At 47.8% G+C, this 11,089-nt stretch overlaps 1 protein-coding gene across 1 annotated transcript; it reads right to left on the bottom strand.

Annotated features, from left to right (window-relative positions):
• Positions 1-945: 945 nt before the first annotated feature.
• On the bottom strand, positions 946-10,604 carry LRRC14B (leucine rich repeat containing 14B). Its single transcript, XM_084282964.1, has 2 exons — positions 9,693-10,604; positions 946-2,179 (listed from the first exon to the last, which is right to left on the bottom strand). The coding sequence occupies exons 1-2, from the start codon at positions 10,595-10,597 to the stop codon at positions 1,534-1,536; spliced, it is 1,551 nt and encodes a 516-aa protein (XP_084139090.1). The 5' UTR covers positions 10,598-10,604; the 3' UTR covers positions 946-1,533.
• Between the last annotated feature and the right edge of the window lie 485 nt (positions 10,605-11,089).

The following is an 11,089-nucleotide window of genomic DNA, read 5'->3' as shown; positions in this document are numbered from 1 at the left end:
AGAAGGAGGCAAAGACAAGGTTGCACATGTAACTCTACGTAATTATAAGCTAGACCATGTGGAAACCAGTTCTGGCATTTTCTAAATCGTGAATGTACAGCTTGGCATCTAAGACTTCTTATAGCTTTTTCTAGCACTTTGTAAACATAAATGGTCATGTCAATTCACTTTCCATTTTACATTTTATCATCATGTGTTTAATCAATAAAATATATTGAAGAGCATAAGCTTAGAAGACATCCAAAATTCATTTAAATGTGTGCTGTGGAACTTGTAAGTTCTGCACAGTGCTCACTCTTTGTTTGTTTGTTTTGGAAGCTAGGTTAGAAGCTGCTTGCATATTCTTAATGTAGATGAACAGGAGGCTTCATAAGCCAGCACTGCCTACAAGAACATTTCTTCCTCACCCTCAGTTGATAAGATCCAGTAGTATTTCCAGTAGGCTGCCTTTATTATCCTAATAATGATCTTTAATATTATGATACTTAAACTCCTGCCAAACATTCTTTTTCTGTGCCAAGTTTTCAAGAACTAATGAAGTATATAGTTCTCTATTTAATGGCAGACTGCCGGTCGTGGAACCAAGCATCCTCCCTTCCCTTCCCTTCCCTTCCCTTCCCTTCCCTTCCCTTCCCTTCCCTTCCCTTCCCTTCCCTTCCCTTCCCTTCCCTTCCCTTCCCTTCCCTTCCCTTCCCTTCCCTTCCCTTCCCTTCCCTTCCCTTCCCTTCCCTTCCCTTCCCTTCCCTTCCCTTCCCTTCCCTTCCCTTCCCTTCCCTTCCCTTCCCTTCCCTTCCCTTCCCTTCCCTTCCCTTCCCTTCCCTTCCCAAAATAGAAGATAACCAAGTCTCCAGTTTGGATTCTGATAGAGTTGACAGGCTTTCAGCAGATGTCTCAAATCAGATGATGATACATAAGATTTGCTAGTATCTTTCTCTTTGGCCCATCTGCAGAGTTACAGGCGAGAAGTTGAGTAGACTATGACACTTGCCCAGAGTTTCCTCCTCTTTTATACTACGTTCCCTAGATGTGTTTTTGTGGCCCTACTGCTGCATTCTGACACTCCATTAGCCACTTTATCCACATTCTAATACAGTTTGTTGAGGGGTCTGGGATGCTGTGTACACTCACTCAAATACATTTCTTGCATAGGGGCTTGCCAAATAAATGTCACTCTTCTTTTCTGTTGGGCTGTAAGCCTCACTGCCAAATCAGAGAAAACTGTAGAAGTCAGCCAAGCTTAGACACCTCTTGTTTTACTAAGAAACAAAGTGCTTAAGTGCTTTTGTGTAAAAACATAAGCTATTAAGGATCTTCCCTTCTTTTGAGATGAAGCAGTATTTTATGTAAGTGGTATGAAATAGCATAATTAAAATACCTCAGATGAGCAGAAGATATTGAAACAGAAGTAAATTCAGTCCAGAAATTAAAGAAATTAAAGAAAACTCAAAACTGATCAATGAAGGCCACATTTCCATTAAAGACTAAACTAGCTTCTGATTCAGCAGAACATCTGATCACCACTGTGTTATATCTTTAACTCATTTTGCTAAGAGAAGCAGTGAACTTTTCTAAAGTCTCCTTAAAGGACATAATCAAATAGGCTCCCAATTCTTCATTTGTCTCCTGAACAGCTGCATCATAACTGCCAAAGAGTGGAGTTGAAGCCTTCACATCCTCCCGATTTCCTTGGAGTAAAATGAGATTAAGCTCCTCTGCTATTTTTTCATATTTTTGGTGATCAAATCTGCAGAGACTGGCATCATCAATTGGGTAGCTGATACCAATAGGGTAGCAGTCCATTGGAACTGGAAACTCCACATTTTTTAGCATTGGCAATTCACAGAGAAATGTGAAAAGGTGTTTAAGTGCTTCAGATGACAGTGGGTTTCCAAGAAATTTAAAGTCCTGTAATTTATGACAAGGGCTTAAGCCTAAAATCAGCATGTTGACATGACTATCTTGGATATTACAGTCCTCCAAGATAAGACTCCTAAGCACTGAAGAGGAATGGCTAAGAAGTTTGAAGAATGTTGATGGGTAAAGGCCAGGTATATCATGCCCACTCAGGTCCAGGACTTCCAAGTGATAAGAATGGAAGCTATTGGCTAAATAGGCCATATCATCATGGTTCAATGAGCAGTTAGAAACATCCAGCATCTTCAGCGGAGTTTTTAGTGGGCTGCAGAATTAAAAATAAATAAAAAAATAAATAAATAAATAAATAAATAAATAATTATTCCATAAAACATTGAAAAGCTACATTCACAAATTTTCACACAACTATTCACATTATGAATGCAGACATATGCCACATTCTTTATTTTATTAGTCTTGTTTGAGAAACAGAAGCATGTTCCAACAATGACAAGTATATTTTGCTCCTGCAATCAGTTCTGTAAATTATCTCCTACCTTACAGGACTCAGAATGCCTTGGGTTGGAATGGAGTTTAAAGATCATCTACCTCCATCCTCCCTTCCATGGGCAGTGTGCCAACCACTAGATCACAGTGCCCAGCTGGTTGACTCAAACTGCTTTGGTTTAGAGGGTATTAATTAGGTAACATACTATGTGTATATTATCACAGAATCACAGAATCACAGAATCACACAGAATTTCTAGGTTGGAAGAGACCTCAAGATCATCGAGTCCAACCTCTGACCTAACACTAACAGTCCCCACTAAACCATATCCCTGAGCTCTACATCTAAACGTCTTTTGAAGACTTCCAGGGATGGTGACTCCACCACTTCCCTGGGCAGCCTGTTCCAATGCCTAACAACCCTTTCAGTAAAGAAGTTCTTCCTAACATCTAACCTAAAACTCCCCTGGCGCAACTTAAGCCCATTCCCCCTCGTCCTGTCACCAGGCACGTGGGAGAACAGACCAACCCCCACCTCACTACAGCCTCCCTTGAGGTACCTATAGAGAGCGATAAGGTCGCCCCTGAGCCTCCTCTTCTCCAGGCTGAACAAGCCCAGCTCCCTCAGCCGCTCCTCGTAGGACTTGTTCTCCAGGCCCCTCACCAGCTTCGTCGCCCTTCTCTGCACCCGCTCAAGCACCTCGATGTCCTTCTTGTAGCGAGGGGCCCAAAACTGAACACAGTACTCGAGGTGCGGCCTCACCAGAGCTGAGTACAGGGGGACGATCACCTCCCTAGCCCTGCTGGCCACACTGTTTCTGATACAAGATCGACACACGCACCTAACTTGGTGTCATCTGCGAACTCACTGAGGGTGCACTCGATGCCCTCGTCCAGATCATCGATGAAGATATTAAAGAGGACTGGCCCCAGCACCGAGCCCTGGGGGACGCCACTAGTGACTGGCCTCCAACTGGACTTGGCTCCATTCACCACGACTCTTTGGGCCCGGCTATCCAGCCAGTTTCTAACACAACGAATCGTGCGCCAGTCCAAGACAAGAGCAGCCAGTTTCTTGAGGAGAATGCTGTGGGAGACGGTGTCAAAAGCCTTGCTGAAGTCAAAGTAGACCACATCCACAGCCTTTCCCTCGTCCACCCAGCGCATCACTTTGTCATAGAAGGAGATCAGGTTAGTCAAGCAGGACCTGCCTTTCATAAACCCATGCTGACTGGGTCTGATCGCCTGCTTGCCCTGCAAGTGCTGCGTGATTACTCTCAGGAGGATCTGCTCCATGAGCTTCCCTGGCACTGAGGTCAAACTGACAGGCCTATAGTTTCCCGGGTCTGACCTCCGGCCCTTCTTGTAGATGGGCGTCACATTTGCTAGCCGCCAGTCAACTGGGACCTACCCCGATCGCCAGGACTGCTGATAAATGATGGACAGTGGCTTGGCCAGCTCCTCTGCCAGTTCTCTCAGTACCCTCGGGTGGATCCCATCCGGCCCCATCGACTTGTGCACATCCAAGTGCCGTAGCAGGTCGCCAACCAGTTCTTCATGGATAGTGAGGGCCACATCCTGCTCCCCATCTCCTTCCACCAGCTCAGGGTACTGGGTATCCAGAGAACAACCGGTATTGCCGCTAAAGACTGAGGCAAAGAAGGCATTGAGCACCTCCGCCTTTTCCTCATCTCTTGTAACGAAGTTTCCCCCCGCATCCAGTAAAGGATGGAGATTCTCCTTAGTCCTCCTTTTTGCGTTAATGTATTTATAGAAACATTTTTTGTTATCTTTAACGGCAGTAGCCAGATTGAGCTCCAGATGAGCTTTGGCTTTCCTAATTTTGTCCCTGCACAGCCTCGCTATATCCTTAAACTCCTCCCTAGTGGCCTGCCCACTTTTCCAAAGCTTATAAACCCTCTTTTTTCTCCTAAGATCAAGCCACAATTCTCTGTTGAGCCAGGCTGGTCTTTTTCCCCGCCAGCTCGTCTTTGGGCACGTGGGGACAGACCTTTCCTGCGCCATTAAGATTTCCCTCTTGAAGAGCGCCCAGCCTTCCTGGACCCCTCTGCCCTTCAGAACCGCCTCCCAAGGGACTCCACCAACTAGTGTCCTGAGCAGCTCAAAGTCAGCCCTCCAAAAGTCCAATACAGCGGTTTTACTGGTCCCCTTCCTGGCCTCGCCAAGAATAGTGAACTCCACCATTTCGTGGTCACTCTGCCCAAGACAGCTCCCGACAATCACATCCTCCACCAGTCCTTCTCTGTTTGTGAAGAGAAGGTCTAGCGGGGCACCACCCCTGGTAGGTTCACTAACCAGCTGCGTCAGGAAGCTATCTTCCACGCTCTCCAGAAACCTCCTAGACTGCTTTCTCTGGGCTGTGTTGTGCTTCCAGGAAATGTCAGGGAAGTTGAAGTCCCCCACGAGAACAAGCGCTGAAGATTTCACAACTTCTGTCAGCTGCCTGTAGAATTCCTCATCCGTCTCCTCATCCTGGTTCGGCGGTCTATAGCAGACCCCGACCAGGACACTAGCCTTGTTGTCCCTGCCGATCCTAACCCAAAGGGACTCGACCTTGTCGTTCCCAGCCTCGAGTTCTACAACCTCGAAAGACTCTCCAATATAGAGAGCCACACCACCACCCCTTCTGTGCTGCCTGTCCCTTCTGAAGAGCTTATAGCCAGGCATTGCAGCACTCCAGTCATGAGACTGGTCCCACCACGTCTCCGTGATGGCAACCGAGTCGTAGCCTGCCTGCTGCACGATGGCTTCCAGCTCGTCCTGTTTGTTACCCATGCTGCGTGCTTTGGTGTAGATGCACTTCAGCTGGGCCATTGCCTTATCCTCCAGCCTTGCCATTGTTCCCCCTGGCACAGCCCCAACAATCCTAGCTTCAGCCCCATCCCCCTTCCTACCTAGTTTAAAGCCCTCTCAATGAGCCCCACCAGCTCCTGGCCCAGGATCCTTTTTCCCCTAAAAGATAGGGACCTGTCTGAGGCCATCAGGCCAGGTGCCGAGTAAAGTGCCCCATGGTCGAAAAACCCAAGATTTCTGCGTTGGCACCAGCCCCGGAGCCACGTGTTTAACAGGTGGGCTTTCCGTGTCCTCTCTGTACCCCTCCCTGCCACCGTAGGGATGGATGAAAACACCACCTGCACTCCCACTCCATCCACTAACCGACCCAGCCCCCTAAAGTCTCGTTATGTTATATGTATTATGTTATATTCTGTCAGGTTCCATTATTTGCTGAATTAATATCAGATCACTACTACCATGAAAGCATTGGTGACTTCTTTTAGAAAGCTGTTACCATTCAAGAGGTTTTTATCATATCCTTTAAGGAAGGATTCATTCCAAGATGAAAGCCAATCAGAATTCTAGCAAAACATCAGGTTTTATTTCAATTTTGTCTCTGCTGTATGTTTTGAAATGCCCAAGAGGGCGTTGCCGCCATTTTGCAGCTGAGGCGCTCGGCTCCGGGGCAGATGCATTCTGCAACGGAGCAGGGGATCGGGACAGGCAGGGTTTGCTTCCCGGCATCGAGGCCACTCGAGGCATCTGAGGGAGCCGCCAGGGAGGCTGATGAGGCACGGGCGGAACCAGGAGCACCCCCTCCCCGGCCGTTCAAACACAGCCCCTAGGGGTTGCGGTGGCCAGGATGGGCAAACAGGGTCTGGTGCCTCAGTCAGGGCAGGGTGCACTCAGACAGGGCAGAGCTTTCCTCCCCGCTCAGAAGAACAGCTCATCTACCATCTGTCTACCTGTAGCTAAACCGCCATGGTCTACACTAGGCAGAAAGCTCTTTCTAGAAAGTCTGTTGCGACCCAGCCTGAGTGCCCGCTCCAAAATGCGGCAGTTCAGGTCTCTGGGTGCAGGGAGCGCCTGAGCCTGTTGCTGCCATCTGAGGGCGGCAGGGACACCGTGTGTGTGAGGCGTGAGCAGGTGGATGACCTGGTCAGCCTGGTGGCAGAGCTCGAGGAGGAGGTGGAGAGATTGAGGGCTATTAGGGAGTGTGAGAGGGAATTAGACTTGTGGAGCAACTCCCTGCAGGGCCTGAAGGAAAGGCACTGGGGTGAGACACCCTGAACAGTGGTGGACCCTCTGCCCTGTCACTGTGGAGCAGAGGGAGGGGACCTACGAGATGGAGAGGAATGGAAACAGGTCCCTGCTCAGTGTCACAGGGAACCCCCCTCCCTACCATCCTCACCTTCCGAGGTGCCCTTTCACAACAGGTTGGACATCTTGGAGCTTGAGAGACTGGTGGGCGAGGATGAGGTGGAAAGTCTACCCAGGAGAATGTGTAGGGCGAGGAAGTCAACTCCACACCTCAAGACTGCCTCCACTAAGAAAGAAAGAAGGGTGATCATTGTAGGCAACTCCCTGCTCAGGGGAACAGAGGGCCCTATACGTCAGCCTGACCCTACCTGTAGGGAAGTCTGCTGCCTCCCTTGGGCCCGGGTCAGGGACCTGAAAGGTTGTGAAGTCAGGAGGGGTATCAGTAAAACCGCTTTCTTGGACTTCTGGAGGGCAGACTGAGCTGTTCAGGACACTGGTTGGCAGAGTCCCGTGGGAGGCAGTTCTGAAGGACAGAGAAGTCCAGGAAGGCTGGGTAGTCTTCAAGAAGGAAATCTTAAAGGCTTCGGAGTGGTCTGTCCCCACCTACCCAAAGACAAGCTGACGCAGTAGAAGACTGGCCTGGCTGAACAGAGAATTGTGGCTAGAGCTTAGGAAAAAAAAGAGGGTTTATGACCTTTGGAAAAGAGGGCGGGCCACTCGGGAGGACTATAAGGATGTTGTTAGGCTGTGCAGGGACAAAATTAGAAAGGCCAAAGCTCATATGGAGCTTAATCTAGCTACTGCTGTTAAAGATAACAGAAAATGTTTTTATAAATACATAAACACGGAAAGGAGGACTAAGGAGAATCTCCATCCTTAACTGGATGCAGGGGGAAACTTAGTGACGAGAGATGAGGAGAAGGCGGAGGTGCTTAATGCCTTTTTTGCCTCAGTCTTTAGTGGCAAGACCAGTTGTTCTCTGGGTACCCAGTATCCTGAGCTGGTGGAAGGAGATGGGGAGCAGAATGTGGCCCTCATAATCCATGAGGAAATGGCTGGTGACCTCATAGAGCACTTAGATGCATGCAAGTTGATGGGGCCAGATGGGATCCACCCAAGGGTACTGAGGGAACTGGTGGAAGAGCTGACTAAGCCTCTTTCCATCATTTATCAGCAGACCTGGCTATCAGGGGAGGTCCCAGGGTATCAGGGTAGACCCGAGAAACTCTAGGCCTCTTAGTTTGACTTCAGTACCAGAGAAGATTGTCTTGAGTGTCATCATGTGGCTCTTGCAGGGCGACCAGGCAACCAGGCCCAGTCAGCATGGGTTTATGAAAGCCAGGTCCTGCTTGACTAACCTGATCTCCTTCTGTGACAAAGTCATGTGTTTAGTGGATGAGGGAAAGGCTGTGGATGTGGTCTACCTTGACTTCAGTAAGGCTTTTGACACCATTTCCCACAGCACTCTCCTGAAGAAACTGGCTGCTCATGACTTGGACTAGTGTATGCTTCGTTGGGTTAAAAACTGGCTGGGTACCTGGGCAGCTATCAGGCCGGGTGCTAAGTAAACCTCCCAATGGTCAAAAAAAAAACCAACAACAACAAACTAACAACAAAATTCCTGTGATGGCACCAGCCTCCCAGCCATGTATTTATCAGGTGGGCTTTCCAGGTCCTTTCAGTATCTTTCTCTGCCACTGAAGGGATAAAGGAAAACACCGCTCCATCCAGTAACCGCCTCAATCCCCTGAAGTCCCTTTTGATAGCCTTCAGGCTTTTTTCAGCGATTTCATTGCTGCCAGCCTGAATTATCAGTAAGGGATAAAAATCAGAGGAGTGAACCAGGCTAGGAATGCAGCAGACTTCCCTACAGGTAGAATCTGGCTGACATATGGTGCCCTCTGTTCCCCTGAGAAGGGAGTCACCTACAATTAATATCCTTCTTTCCTTCTTGGTGGAGGAAGTCTTGAGGCAGGGGTTGACTTCCATGTCCTAGAGAACCTCCTGGGTGGATTTTCCCCTGCATCCTTACCTCAAGCTCCAGAGCCTCAAACCTTTTAAGGGAGGTGAGGCAGGTAGGGAGGAGGCTTGCTTGCAATGCCGAGCAGGGACCCATTTCTATTCCTCTTCATCTCTTAGGTACCCTCCCTCTGCCCGACAGCTACAGGGGGTCCATGACTGTTTGGGGTGTATCACACTGGTGCCTTTCTTGCAGGCCTTTCAGGGAGTTGCTCCACCAGTCTAACTCCTGCACACACTCCGTGATGGTCCTTAATCTCTCCATCTCCTCCTTGAGCTCTGCCACCAGGCTGATCAGATCCTTCACCTGCACACGTAATGCAGGTGTTATCTCTGCCACCCTCAGAGGGCAGCAACAGGCTCAGGCACCCACTGCAGCCGGAGACCTGAACAGCCACATTTTGGGGATGGCAGTTGTTCTGGGTTGCCATAGTCTTTTTGTTGAGAGTTTTCTGCCTGGTGGAGACCATGGCTGGGTTTGCTGGGATGTCTGGGATACAGATGATAGGTGAGCCTGTCCCCTGAGTGGGGAGGGATACTCTGCCCAGCCTGATTGTCCCGCCTGTATGAACTGCTGCACAAACCAACCCACCATGACCTGACTGACTTGCCGAGCTCTGGTCTCTCGCTGAGGGTTGCCTTTGTACAACAGAGGGGTGCTCCTGGCTCCACCCAGGCCTCATCAGCCACTCTCATGAGGGCTACAGGGTCCTGGCAGTTCCCTTGGCTGCCTTGAGAGGCCTGGATGTAGGGAACTACCTGCATGCCACGATCCCCTGCTCCTCTGCCCATTTGAAATAGCCTCCTGCATATCTGAATATAAAGTATTTATGGAAACTATATTTACAACCTACTTTTTAAAGGAAAAAAAATCACTAGAGGCCTCAAAAACACTTTGAATATGCTTTAAGTCTTGTACTGAAGGCCAGCCCAAGCTGAGATACAAGCTCAGGAATGGGGCAAACCAAAGATGTCCTGGAATACTCCTCTCTTATGTTGGCAGCCAAGAAAATATTCTCATACTCATTAGATGGGTTGTGAAAGACTAATAAGAAAGTCAGGTTTTCTACATGCATTAGACAATATACTGACTTCCACTTCTCCCCCCAAAATACTCTTCCTTAGCTTCCTGCTGTTCTTTCTCACAAAAAACCCTGAGATACACGCAATTCCCTTATTCTACAAGGTTCTCAAATTGCTGATGGCACTAATGACTCTTCTTTACATTTTGGCTGAAAGCAGGATGACCGAGTTACCTGAGCAGTTTCTGTATTCTTCCTGTGAGTATAGAAAAAGCCAGACTCAGCTCAGTCAGTTGTGTCATTTCACCCATCTTTTCTCCAATGGTGGTAAGCATCAGTTCATCTGTAGCTGTGTGTCTCAGCACATTAAATGTTCGTGCTGGCAGGGTCAAGGACATCAGCAGAGGGAAGCGGATGCTGTTGAAGAGTATTTCCAAGTGTTCCATTTCCAGGCGAACATTGTGAACTACTTCCAGTTTGCGCAACAAAGAGGGGTCAGTGAGCTTTATGATATAGAAGAATTTCTGCAAAGCTAAGTTGTCAGCTCTGAATGCAACACAGCAGATCTTCAGTGGACAATAACATTTCTGCAACAGGGCCTGCACTACCAGCTCATAGTTGCGTTCCGTAACAAACAAGTCAACTAGCACATCAATACTGATTTTAAAGGTACGTGGCTTGCATTGCATTTGTTGCAGGTGAACCAGCAGTTCTAAACAAAGCTTAGAGAGCAGCTCTGTCCTGGCCCACCTCCCCATTGGCTTCTTACAGTCACAAAATTGAACTTCAACATCTTTTATACCTGTCAGGTCCACTAGTTTCAATCTTTTCACATAGGGAGAAGGATGATGCAGGACATAGTCTCTCAGCCCTGTAAGACAGCTTTCCAAGCACACTGAGCATGTTCTGTGGCTCAGGTCTTCCTGGTAGTCCATAGTAGTTCCCAGAAGTTTTCCCATGTTAAAGTCGACAAGTGGCCAGTTCTTTACCAAGTCATGAATCACTTCCCCTTGCTCTAATAAATAGCTTGCTTTAAAAAGAAGAGGAAAAAGATTATGGGCAACACTGCTGAGACTCTTCCTTGCAAACTCTGCATTTGACACGAATGCTTCAGCGCTAAGGAATCGGAGAGACTTCATTGTTGCTTTCTTGCTGTTATGAAGGGTGACTTCTGTGTTTAACTAAAGATCCTAGTTGCTTATCACCTTCTATTTTTAACTGCAGCTGCTGCTTGCTACTTAGGGAAGCCTTGTTGGGAAGGTGAAATGAACAGTCACATGCTGATCCTCTACTTTCTATTTTGGACCTGTTACACTTATTCTGCAGCAGTTAACTTCTATGAGATCTTTATTCTGAGAGCATTAACCATCTGAAATCCACATATTTATAACAAAGCTAACTCAACTAAGCATAGACCACTGCCCAGCCAGAACAGTAAATCACTACAGCACACATACGTGAGAATAGTTTTATATCTTTCCTACGACATACAAAAAAAGCATTCAGGGTTCCAACATAAATACATAATGTGATCTTTGTTCCACTTTCTTTCATGAAAGATGCTATGCTAAGATGAATAAAACCACAGTATCCTGGGGATTCACATACTGACTTCAAGGTGGAAGATTTCT

This window comes from Netta rufina, assembly GCF_964035555.1.
Source record: "Netta rufina genome assembly, chromosome: 2".
Classification (NCBI taxonomy): domain Eukaryota; kingdom Metazoa; phylum Chordata; class Aves; order Anseriformes; family Anatidae; genus Netta; species Netta rufina.
This window is presented reverse-complemented; position numbering and strand designations above follow the sequence as displayed.